Source organism: Gordionus sp. m RMFG-2023, chromosome 5, assembly GCF_954871325.1.
Source record: "Gordionus sp. m RMFG-2023 chromosome 5, tfGorSpeb1-WG-v2, whole genome shotgun sequence".
Classification (NCBI taxonomy): domain Eukaryota; kingdom Metazoa; phylum Nematomorpha; class Gordioida; order Chordodea; family Parachordodidae; genus Gordionus; species Gordionus sp. m RMFG-2023.
This window is the reverse complement of record NC_088779.1, coordinates 18,055,695-18,068,985: the sequence shown is the minus strand read 5'-3', so window position 1 is coordinate 18,068,985 and position 13,291 is coordinate 18,055,695. Positions and strand designations below refer to the sequence as shown.

The 13,291-nt window shown below is 24.1% G+C and overlaps 1 protein-coding gene across 10 annotated transcripts in view; it reads right to left on the bottom strand.

Moving 5' to 3' along the window:
* Positions 1–13,291, bottom strand: part of LOC135929456 (GATOR1 complex protein DEPDC5-like) — a 61,322-nt gene that overhangs the window by 38,299 nt on the left and 9,732 nt on the right. For 6 of the 10 annotated variants that reach the window (XM_065466048.1, XM_065466049.1, XM_065466052.1 and 3 more), the window contains 7 exons: positions 9,323–9,507; positions 9,105–9,239; positions 8,944–9,005; positions 8,827–8,897; positions 2,637–2,718; positions 2,395–2,549; positions 2,069–2,257 (listed from right to left, as the gene is read on the bottom strand). In XM_065466048.1, coding sequence (XP_065322120.1) covers positions 2,069–2,257; positions 2,395–2,549; positions 2,637–2,718; positions 8,827–8,897; positions 8,944–9,005; positions 9,105–9,239; positions 9,323–9,507 — 879 coding nt within the window. The remainder of the gene's footprint in view (positions 1–2,068; positions 2,258–2,394; positions 2,550–2,636; positions 2,719–8,826; positions 8,898–8,943; positions 9,006–9,104; positions 9,240–9,322; positions 9,508–13,291) is intronic. The other 4 variants (XM_065466050.1, XM_065466055.1, XM_065466056.1 and 1 more) reach the window with 4 other exon arrangements.

Here is a 13,291-nt window from a genome sequence, read left to right as displayed (position 1 = left end):
GTATTGATTTTATTAGTTATTAAAGATAACCAAAAAAAGTTGTTCTAATCTTTTATTTGAATCGTAATATAATAGATATTGTTGATAGTTGTTTGAAAATACTTTGTTGGATCTGTCTTATTTATAACGGACGAGGGAAGTAAATTTCCATAAATATTTGTGTGAAAAAATTAGGAAACAAAGCTAAAATAGGGAATTTTCATTAAAAAAAAATTTTACTATGCAATATTACATTTTTTTATGCTTCATATGAATATAGAATCTAATTTAAATTTATTTTGTCTTTATCTTATTTTAAGGAGACCATATCAGATCTTCACCAAGAAAATTAAGCAATTAATCAATTTTAGAGCCTTCCAAATAAAATTGATATTCATGGAAATAAATTTTCTGACCTAATAAATATTTTCAATGTAATTTATAATTAATAGAATAAATGTAAAAATGATTAAGGAGAGAAGAATAGAAGAAGTTTAAGAAGATATCAAAAAAGTTGCAAAGAGAATCTGGGAAGAGAAGAAAGTAATGCTGAAGGAGGCATGGGAGATTATTTAATAGAATAGTTAGAGCATAGGCAGTAAGAGCGAATAATTGCGGTAGCAAGTCTTTGTCGTAAGAATGAATATTTTCTGGAAATTAATTTTTATTAACTTAATTAAAATAGTAATAAGACTATTAGAATAAAATGTATCACAAACATTATTTAGGGCTATAATTTGACATTCTTATATTTCTGTAAGAGAAAATTAAAAATGTGAAACTTATAAATTGATAAGGTAAACATTTTATTCTTAACAGTAATCCCAAAATTTATTATAAGGATTATATAAATTAAACGCAAATCGTGAAATCAAAATTAACAACTAGTATAAATAAATAGTTCTTCTAAAATCATCAACATTGTTTAGGACTATGATTTAAAGCTATTCTAATTCCATAAATTGACAAGAGAAGATTAAAAATTTGAAACTTATTATTCGATAATTTAATTTTGACATTGTGATCTTAAAAAGTTTCTATAAAGATTGTATATTAATTAAATCTAAGGGAAATCGTGAAATCGAAAATAACTTAACTAATATAAATTTATCGTTCTTCTGAATATTCTATAATTTGTCACTTTGCAAATACAATCTTCAAAAAAAATCTAAATGTTATTCTTTTTTTATAACACATTATATTTACTCAAATAAAGAAAAATTGAATGGGGGAAAAATTAAAAATAATAAATCTTGATTATTTCATTAAAAAAACAAAACATAAAAATTGGGGAAATTTCCAGGAATGTTCTAATTTCCCTTCCGTATGTTACATCCCTATAAAACTCTACCTCATATTGGATATATATAACATTTTTTCTCTTGCGTTTTCTTACAGTAGTTTTAAATATTAAGCTTCCCTATATTTCTAGTTCTCCAACTAAATTCCGATAAGAGCAAACACAAATTCTTGATAACTATTACTTCTATAATTGAGAATAAGTATGAGTTAGGATTTTAAATAATATCGCTTAAAATAGTATGAAGGGCTTCTTCATATTAAATTAAGTTCTATTTGGCTTTGGTGTTATTATTTTCATTCCTTTGACTCATTCCATTTTCAGGATAGCCTATTTATTTGTATTTTTAGGATTACTAATAAAAGAAAATTATTACATCTTGCTGTTTCTGCTTTATTTTTTGTGTGTCAGGTGCTTATAAAAGAAAAGTAATCAATAAAATGCAATAATAAATTATAAAATCGAAATATACCTTTTATTTTTACCATGATTTTCAAACCCAAAAATATTTTTTTGAGAATAATCATGATTAAATAATAATTTATTAGGGGACTTAATAACATAACTAACTAAACGATTATAAATTTTTAAAATAATTTTTAAACGAGGCAAAAATGAATGTTTCGGGTGCTCTTAGGGCAACTACATGCACAGGCCTAAAACTGGATACAGCCCTATGTAAATGACTTAGATATGGCCGTCCCCCAAATGCCTTTCCACCTGTAGTTATGACTTTCTCTATATGTTTAATGAAAATTATTATAAGTAATAAAATGATCTAGAGATTACTTAACGTCTGCGTCGTCATGTAAACTAGAATCTTTATTTGAATAATTCATCGCAGCTGTATGTGTATGATAAAGCTGTTTTTCGTAAAAAGTTTCATTAGTATAACTATACAAAGAATCATCATCATTCAATTTGTGGCTACCGTTAGTTTCGATAATAGATAATAAATATAAAAGGTGATTGTCTTTCCTAATGTTTTTTTAGAATAAAAAACGAAAAATAATTTCCGGTCTAAATAATTAGAAGAGTAAAAAAACCATTATTCGAACATTCTAGAACAATATAAATTTTTAATTCATTCTTTCCTTATTAATTTTCAGTATAACTTATCAGTCTTGTTATGAGAGCATGGCTTAAAAATTTTCTGATCGTATTCTTCATAGCTCATACCATTCAAATCATTTTCTGTTAAATTATTCTTATCAATATCTAGTAAAGAACGGGAATGCGTCGATTTTATATTTGGTTCTTTCGTTTTGACCTATAATTATAATAAAAATATAAGCATTATATTTAATTAGAGGAATTAAAATTTTGATTTCATTAATTTATATAATTAGTAATTAACTTCATAATTAGGATCATATATGTTGAAACTCCTAGGCATAAATATTGATAGAGAATCAGCATCTAATTGTTCTAAGTAAAAGCTTTTTTATGCAGAAATATAAAATAAATGATTAAAGATTTGAATGAAAAAAAATATTCTACAAATTTATATTCACGGCTGTTTTTAAAAAATGCCATTATGACATAAAATATTTAAAATAAATGGTTAATTAAATATAGAATGAAAAAAATATTCTAAAGTATACCTTATAGATTTACTTTAAATATAAGCCCTTTACATAACGGCCTTTTTTTAAAAAATGCCATTATGACATAGGATATATAAAACATTTAGTTTCTTTCTAAAACATAAAATTCATATTCATATTTTTTATAAATTAGATCCCTATGAAAAATTTGCATAAAAGTTGTACCATTATGACAAAATAAAAAAATAATTTGAATTTTTATAAAGATAAATGGGTACAGCGCTTACCGAATATTTACATATATAAATGATTTGTTGAAAGGTGCTATATTTGTAACATCTCCGATTTTTCAATCTAAATGGAAGATATTAGTATTTTTATATCATATTTTATCCCGACTGAAGAATAGGGGCAGGTCGCACCATTTATATCATTAAAATATAACTTTTTACATAAAATTTTATCATAGTTATTTTTTTGTGATTTTTAGTATTTTCACTAAACTTTATTAATAAAAGGATATTGAATTTTTTTTAAAAATATATGATCCTTATACATAGGGGTGGGACCAATACTAATATATTATTGGTTTACAATACCAAAACCAATATATAATTAAACATTGGTATTGATTTTACAACCAATTTCCTAAATATATTGGTTTGATTATATATAGTTTAAAAACATTTAACCAATACCAATATTAAAAATAGATAAATAAATATATTATTTGGTTTTATCGTGGATAATTATATCTTGGTATATTTTTTTACTTTCATTTCATAAACTTCTTACATCCGATATTTCTTTCAAATACTAACTTGTACTGTGATATCAATATTGGTGTTATTTATAATTATAGTTTATTTTTATTATGGAAGTAAATTTTCTACATGATATCTACCAATTTTATCTATTCATTTAGGATATTATAACGAATGAAGACCAAATAGAGTTAATAAATAATGCAGATGATACTAATAATAATAGCGATAATGAACAAGAATCATCAATATCTAATAAAAGACGAAACAGAAAAAATCGGGGGAATTTTATACTAGTTGCGATAACAAAAAAAGGATTGGTAATAAATGCAAAAAAATCTCTTTCCAATTTTGGAACCTCAGGATTATGGACACATCTTAAATCCTTCCACCCAACATTATTAGGAAATATGAACAAATAAATATTGGCAGTAAAAAAAATTAACACAATAAAATCATGTTTAGTTAATAATATAACTAATTTAACTCATTTAATTATAGACTTTTTTTATTCAAAATAACTTAGCCTTTTTCAAAGGTTGAGAATATCACTTTTAAAAATTTAATAGCATATTGTAAACCTTCACTAACATTAGTTTCTAGCAAAACACTAAAAATAGAAATTATGAAATATTATCATAGTTCTTTCATAAATTTAAAACCTGTACTTTCAAACATTTATCTAAATTTTCTTTAAAAATGGACATTTGGTTCCTCGAAATAAAATATCCTTTAAGGGCATAACAATTCAATATATTGATAATTATTTTAAATTAAATAATCATTTATTAGATTTTATTCCTTTTAAATCAGCACATAATTCTATTAATATTTAAAATATTTTTAATTGTATTAAAAATAAAAATAAAATTTGAAATTGTTTTTTATTTGCATTACTAGACAAAGCAAGTAATAATTTAGCATTTCTAAAAATTTTAAAACAAAAAGATAATTTTAATAATGTGTGCAAATGCTTTTGCCATGTCATACATTTGGCTGTTATGGCTGCATTGGAACTTAAATACAACTTTAAAAAAAATAAGAAATTTGTTAAAAATTTTTAAACTTTCTATATCCAAATTTAATAAATTCGAAAAAATATTTTTTGAAAAAAATCCAAACTTAAAATTTATTCACCCAATTTGGATATATCAACATGTTGAAATTCAACATACCAAATGCTTGAAAGGACAATATTGCTCAAACCCTTTAACAACATTTACAAATCATTTACAAAATACTAATGAAGAAAATTATATTAGTGTCTTAGCCTGGAATAATATAGAAATATACCGAGAATTTCTGTAACCATTTAATTTTTCTAGAGATGGCCTCATGTGCTAAAACTCCATCAGTTTCAACAATCATTCCTTTATATTCCAGTATTTTTGAGTTGAGTTATAATAATAATCCTAATGCTATTTTAAAGACAGTGGCTGCCTTAACAAAACTTAATAAATACTATAATTTTAATAAACATCTATATATTATATCAACAATGATTGATCTACGATTTAAAATATCATGTCACTTATTAAAGCATAATAGTATAGACACTCTTATTGGATACCTAACCGAAGAATATAATATTTATAAAGCAAATAATTACAATTCAGCTGAACATATAAATGAAACAGAAGTTAAATCCAAAAAATATCAGGTTAAACCTAGTCATAACAATAATAACTTAGAAATAAGCAAATATATGGATGAAGCCACAATTATGATACAAATCCATTAGACTGGTGGAAATTAAATAAAAATAGATATCCAATATTAGAAAATTGCCAGATTATCTTGCAATTACAGCTCCCCATCTAGCTCTGAAAGGGATTTTTCAGAAGGTCGGCATGAAGTTGGATGCACATGCAGGATTCTTCTTAAATACATAATATTTTCTGTTATATTAAATTTATACCAATCTTTAGCACTATATTTTATATAAATAGACAGTTATGTTACATTTTTAGTGTGCTCATTTGATATGTTCATTGTGATAAATAAAACGTTTCAAAATCAATACGTTTATTATTTGGGTTTGGTTAGGTTTGTTGATACAAAAAATATACGATTAAATCAAAATTTTTTATATTCATATCACCTAATAAATTCCTAGTTTAAAAAAAGAATTTGGATTCAGTAAAATTTTGAGAGTTGGTTCTTAGCCCTGTTTTTATGGTAATGCTTTATGATTTTTTTGTTCATTTTAAACTAGAAATTAAAGGTTTTATAATTATTATTTTTATTCTTTTAATTAGTAATTTGAATTTAAACCAATACCAATACAAGAAATAAAAAATATTAAACCAATACCAATATTTTAGACCCAATACCAATACAATATTTTATCATAAGTACAATTTTTTGGATTTATTTTCAGTTTCAAGCTGAATTGTAATGATTTATTGTATAAATATTATATTCTTCTATAATGAATTGTTATGCCCATAAAGGGTATTTTATTTCGAGAGGACCAAATATCCATTTTTAATGAAAATTTAAATGAAATGTTAGAAAGTAGAGATTTTAAATTGATGAAAGAACTATGATAATATTTCATAATTTCTATTTTTAGTGTTTTGCTAGAAACGAATTTTAGTAAAGGGTTACAATATGCTATTAAATTTTTAAAAGTGATATCCTCAACCTTTGAAAAGACTAAGTTATTTTGAAAAAAGTCTATAATTAAATGAGAAATTAGTTTTATTATTTATATTATTAACTAAACATGATTTTATTGTGTTAATTTTTTATACTGCCAATATTTATTTGTTCACATTTCATATATAATGTTGGGTGGAAGGATTTAAGATGTGTCCATAATCCTGAGGTTATAAAATTGGGAAGAGATTTTTTGCATTTATTACAAATAGATTTTTTTGTTATCGCAACTAGTAGAAAATTCCCCGATTTTTTCTGTGTTTTGTCTTTTATTAGATATTGATGATTCTTCTTGTTCATTATCGCTATTATTATTAGTGTTATCAGCAAATTTATTAACTCCATTTGGTCTTCATTCGTTATAATCCTAAATGAATAGATAAAATTGATAGATATCATGTAGAAAATTTACTTCCATAATAAAAATAACTATAATTATAAATAACACCAATATTGATATCACAGTACAGAAATGTTAGTATTCGAAAGAAATATCGGATGTAAAATGAAAGTAAAAAAATATACCACGATAAAACCAAATAATTATATTTATTCATCCATTTTAAAAAAATATTGGTATTGGTAATGGTTAAAATTGTTTTTAAACAATATATCAAACCAATACCAATATTTAATTATATATTGGTTTATATTAATATTGTAAACCAATAATATATTGAACCCCTAGTGTGGGTCTCTCTTATAATTTCAATTTAATTAAATTGTAGATAAAATACTCTTTAAAGATATTCTAAGAAGATTATCTCCTAAAAATATTTATATTAGACTCAAAATAAAGCTACGTATTTGCATTTGGTCGTAAATAAGTTGGGTTATATCCTCTTCTAAATGCATAATAGTCTAGTTTGAATCGGTTCACAAGTCATCTTAATTGAGTTAATCCTCAGATGATAGGATAAAGATGTATTAAACATCCTAAAGATAGCCGAAACTTCGAAACACCTTAAATATTCCTTTCTACACTTGGTAACTTTGGCAATGAGGCGTCACACTTCCTAAAAACTTAGAGAATCTCTACTATCTCCGGACCGTAAGGAAACTATTATCTCAAACAGAAAATATCTCAAATATGGTGATCTAACTGATAACCCATCCAAGGATCTATGCCCTAATAATATTAGTTGTTTTTTGTAACTGTAAAATTTTTGCATTTAAATGTTTTTTAGCTATGTAATTTTAAATATATATAATTATTTCTAACTTTTAATGAAAGAATTTCAACGGTCGAATAGTACCCTCACTTTAACAACGAATTTCAGCATTAATAAAGAATTATGACGAATTTTAAATATTTTTAGCATGTTAGAAATAATCCAAACAATTTTTTTGACAATTCAAATTTAATATAAATTATTATGTTGTAATAAAAGATAATAATGGTTAAAGAATTATACAAAAGGAACTCATATTTAAACGTCTAAATAATTATGCGTGTTGTACTACCGCACCAAGGTTCTGAGATTCTGTGATACAAAAGCTGTACACTATGATATAAAGAAAATCTTTTGTGATTTTATTATAATTTTAAAGAAAACAAATATTCGAAAATTTCATTTTTTAATATTTTTTAAGAATTCCATAATAAGGATGAATTAATAAATGATATTAGATTTTAGTTAAGAGACCGCTCATTATAGCTGGTGAAGATTGGCAGAGCCCGGTCCGCGAAGGATTTTTGTATGAGTACTCAGCCTGTAATTTCCAAAGGTTAAAATAATAACTCATTTTTTTAAATATAAATTACAAGAGCGGCGTCGGTCATTAAATGAATTAAATTTTACCATAAAAAAATTTAAAGGAAAAATAAATTAAAAATATGTTTAAAAAAGGGAAAAACGATGTAAATACATGTGATCACAACGTTTGCTTATTTTTGGGTCCAAAATATCAAGAGGAGAACTCACTAGTACTGAAATTAATGAAGTATGTGATATAATTCAAGAATTAGCTATTAAGGTAGTGATGACCAAAATATTTTTAATTTCAGAAGCAAAAACAGCATGTTTAATATAGCAAAGTATGTCGAAGTAGTAATTTCCAGAAACAATCAATTCCGACCTCAAATTAATAGATTAAACTTTGTCTAACCCTGCCCATTAAGAGACTAACAATTCCTAGTTCTAGTTCTTCTTTAGAAAGAAATAGGTCGATTTGGGTTAATATTCTTATGAAAATAGAAATCGATTTAAGATCTAAGACATCAGGAAAATTGATTAAAAAAATATTACTAGAAAATGATAATATTGAAATATATTTGAATTTGACCGGTCAAATGCACAACCCTAAATTTTACTATAATACTTAACATATTCTTTTAAGTTTAAATTTCGGGAAAGGCCTATCCATTATATTCAGTACGATTTGCGGTCCGGGCTGTGCAACTCCCTAATGACGGGAATATATCTGAAAGATAATCGGGTTTGATCATTTTAAAAAATAATTTCGGTAAATCGTCTGGTGGCTTCAAAAACATTGTTAAATAATAAAACATTCAGGTTCATTAATTAGCAAGGTTATTTGCTAAACACGAACACAAATAAATAAAGAAGTTTACCTAATATCTAACCAAAAAGGTATTATGTAGTCTGCGCCGTAATTTGCATTATCTCCATCTTTATTTTTAAACTTTATTTTTTTTTAAATATAACTATATGAAGTTATCATAAATTACTTTAAAAAGAGGTACTATACATAATGGAGGCTCATCCAAACAAACAATATAAGGAAGATAGCCTATAATATAAAAATCAATTTTTTTAGGAATAGATATTAAGATATAACGTAATTTGTTAGTTAAGATTTTAATAATCATTAATTTGAAAAGTATCATACCGATTTCTGTAACTCTTTCTTTTGTAATAATAGATAAATCTCTGTCAACTTCGTAAACACCATGTCCTGGTGTTATTATTATACTCAATTGACCTGTTCTTTCGAAATTGCAATCCAAATGTTGTTTTTCGCATACTAGTATAAAAGTTTATGTAAGAGTATTAGTATATCGTAGATATTTCTTATCAGAATGGTATATAATAATAAAAGCATGATACCATTTAAAGACAAATTAATCATTTCAAGAAAATTTCCAGTCATTGCATCCGAGTTCCAAGAAGAAACGTTATTTATAGATGAAGGAAAAAGCCTTAAAGTTAGATTGGAATACAGTTGAAATGCCACCAACATTTTTTGAATTATCGGTGAGTAATCTTCACATTTTTCATTTTTTATAATGACCCTTAATTTATATATTATTTACTCATTCTTAAAAAATTAAATATAGAAGAAAATATTTATATATTATATGTACTAAGCCAATAAAGTTGTAGAAATAAATACAAGTTCAAATTAAATATTAAATTTTTATTTCAAATAAAAATAAAATATTATTAAGACTTTAAAAATTACAAAATTAAAACCTTATTTGGTGATAAATTTCTCGGTATTTATACATTAATTTAGATTTATAATTTGCATAACTATTTCTATAAGTTAACATAATTTATTACTGGCCGTAGTTATTCAAATTTTTATATCATAATAAAATGATATTATCTTCATCTTGAACCTTAAATTATTGGTATTGACATATTTTAAGTAATAAAAAAACCATTCGTCTCGGACCACATTATTTGCATGAAATAATAACCAAATAATTTGCATCGAAATAAATTATTTACATAAAATAAAAAATTATTTGTATTGATCGAGTTTAATTAAATAAGAAAAAAATATCAATTTGCATCTTCACTTACAACATTATAAAGTTTTCCTCACAATTAATTATATTAAAGACGAACGTAAATTCAGGTCTCTAATAAATTTCAGGCGGTAACTTCATATTCAACATTAGGCCTAAAAAAACGAATCGAAACGAATAATTGCGCTATTCGTATTCGTACGAATAATAAAATCATTACGAAAATTTTTCTAAAGCTTATAAAATATTTTGCAAAAATTTTTTTACAGATGTTTAAAGATGACACTTTTAAGGATTCTCTAAACTAATTGTCATTACAATATAAAAATTTATAGAAAATAAACGAAATAAAACCCAATGATATCATATAACGTTAACCAAACAAATTGACCAAAATATCCGATTTTTAGAATTAGAATTGCTTATAAAAAATATTTAGTGAAGGTGATTATGACAAAATAAAATTTTTAAAATTATAATCTATTTTAAATATCTACATTTTAAATATTTGCATATAAAATATAACAAAATTTTATAAAGTATTTCATTATAGATTTTATTTATTAAAAATACTTTAGTAGTATAAATTTCCTTTATTTAATCATGTATTTATTTTTATTATTAATATCTTATTAGTTAGAGGTGAAGGTGATTATGACAAAATAAAATTTTTAAAATTATAATCCATTTAAAATATCTACATTTTAAAATTATATTTGCATATAAAATATAATAAAATTTTAGAAAGTATTTCATTATAGATTTTATTTAATATATAAAAATACTTTAGTAGCATAAATTTCCTTTATTTAATTATTAATATAATTTTTAAAGGTGGTTATGACAATGTAATAGAGGATGAAGATATTATAATGCACTATCTGAATTAGATTGTCTTTAAAATTTGCCAAAAATAAGGTTACTAAATGGGAAAAGGATTTTCCTAATCAAATAATAAGAACTAGTCAAAATTTTTTAGTTATTTATCTGTCAGGAGCTCGAGAATATGGGAAAGAGGCACACTCTATAAAAATGTTTTGACTTGTTCAATAACATCAAAAATGATTAAAGAGAAACAATCAAAATAAAATAATTATATTTTACTTTGAAGCTTTCCCTTTTTTCCATTAAACTTTTTCAGCAAATATAACTTGTTATGATTTAATATTTGATAATAGGAAATAAAATAAAAAGAAATGATATCCACTAGGAAAATTTGATTACTTCTTTTTATTTTACTTGCAATAAAATATTTGCGAATAATTACGAATATTTATATATAAATAATTTCGAATAATTTTCCTCATTATTCATATTCGATTCGAAATTTCGAATCGAATAATTGTGTTATTCGTATTCGTAAAATATGAATCGAATATCAAATAATTCGTTTTAGGCCTATTCAACATACAGTAGCCAGAGCTCCATTATAATTGAATCATGTTATATTTTAGTCATTGTGGGAGGGGGAGGGGTTTCAAAGTTATTGAATTAGGAGGGGTGTCTTGGAGCCTATGAATAAGCTTGAAATTAATATAACTTATGCTGGGTGTTTAAAAAAATTAATTAAGCTAATTTGCATGCTTATAATATCTTTTTTTTCCTTATAAAATTATTGGGATGGACACTTGAACATTTTATGTCCTGATTTGTATTTTATAAGATGTAAAAGTTCAATTTATATATATGGCAAACAGTGTTGTTAAACGCTACTTTTAAAAGTAGCGCGCTATCGCTACCGCTATCGCTTTCAAATGAGCAGCGCGCTATTAGCTACTTTTTACACTATTTTGATTTTTTTAAAAATATATTTTACATAACTTTATTTCCACAAATAAAATATTGGTATAAACACATGATTATAATTTGTTACATATATATATATATAATTTATTTAATATTGCACTTTAATAATAATAACATTTTGTACTCGACGATCAGAAAGTATAAGTTTGCCATACTAAATAATCGTTCAGCACTAGCACTAGAGGGCAACGCAGTATTAAATAATAAACACACTTTTTATATAAAAAAAAACATCAAAGATATTTAAATGAGTATTTTTAGATTTAAAAAAAACATCTAGAGGTTCAATAATATTATTATTATTTATTTCAAAAAAATCGTCTATGGAAGGCCGCGGTTTTGTTCCTGCTATAGTATTAGTATCGTGGTTAGGCATGGAATTTTTTAACGTTACCATCAGCCTATCAGGGATTCAGTCAAATTAATATGGCCAATTTAACTTGAAACAGGATGAACGATAGCAGCTATTACATTATCATCATCATACAGATCTGGAAATCTAATTTATATAAAGCGATTGTTTTAATTATAAAATAAGAATACCTTTTTAATTTTCAAAATTTAAATTTATCTGAGATTTAGATTCATTTATAAAAAAAATATTAAAATAGTATTAAATTATGAAAGATTTTAAAAATATAATTATTATACACAAGGTAATTAATAATATATTAATTTTATATTAATACTATATATTAATATTATAGATTTTGTTGTAAATTAAGCCAATTTAAATTATGGCTAATCAAGCAATAAATCATTCATTTTTTAAATTGTATAAAAATAAAAATAAAGTTTTGACCTTTTCTCAATGCCTTTTAGCATTGACTCTACCAGTGGTTGGAAAAATTTTCTTGCATCGAAACCGATATCCAGTAGTAATTTTTTCTTCAAGATTAAAGTATTTTTTGAATTTTGGGAAAGGATAATCTATATTTTTCTCATTTTCCAAAGAAATTTCACTATCTTCAACAATCTCACACATTTTTAATAACTAGATTTATGATAACTAGATTTATGATAACTAGATTTATAATGTATATTTTTAAATATAAATTTCAAAATTAAATTAAATAAAAGGATTATAATTTTAGATTTAATAAAAAATATATTTTAATAATTTTTAGATGTATTTATTATGTAAAATTAAAAGTAGCAAGATACCGCTATCGCTATTTTCTAAAAAAGGTAGCCACCGCTACTAAAAAAAGTAGCGCGCTATTTTAACAACACTGATGGCAAATTCCATGACAAATCACTATGAGTTTTAATCCGATCCCCTCAAATTTTTATAACTAAAAAAATTTAAAATTTAGCCTCCAATTACAAAGGACTAAAATATGATCCTTTAAAGGTGGGAGATAAAATACTCTCTTTAATTTCGAAAATCTTTGGATAAAATAAAGCTTCAAGGGTCATTTCAATGTCTATATATAGCTTAATAGTAGTGGGTAGGTCTTTAAAGTGAAATTGTTAAAGTATTTAAATGAAAACCGAAAATGATCATAAAATATCG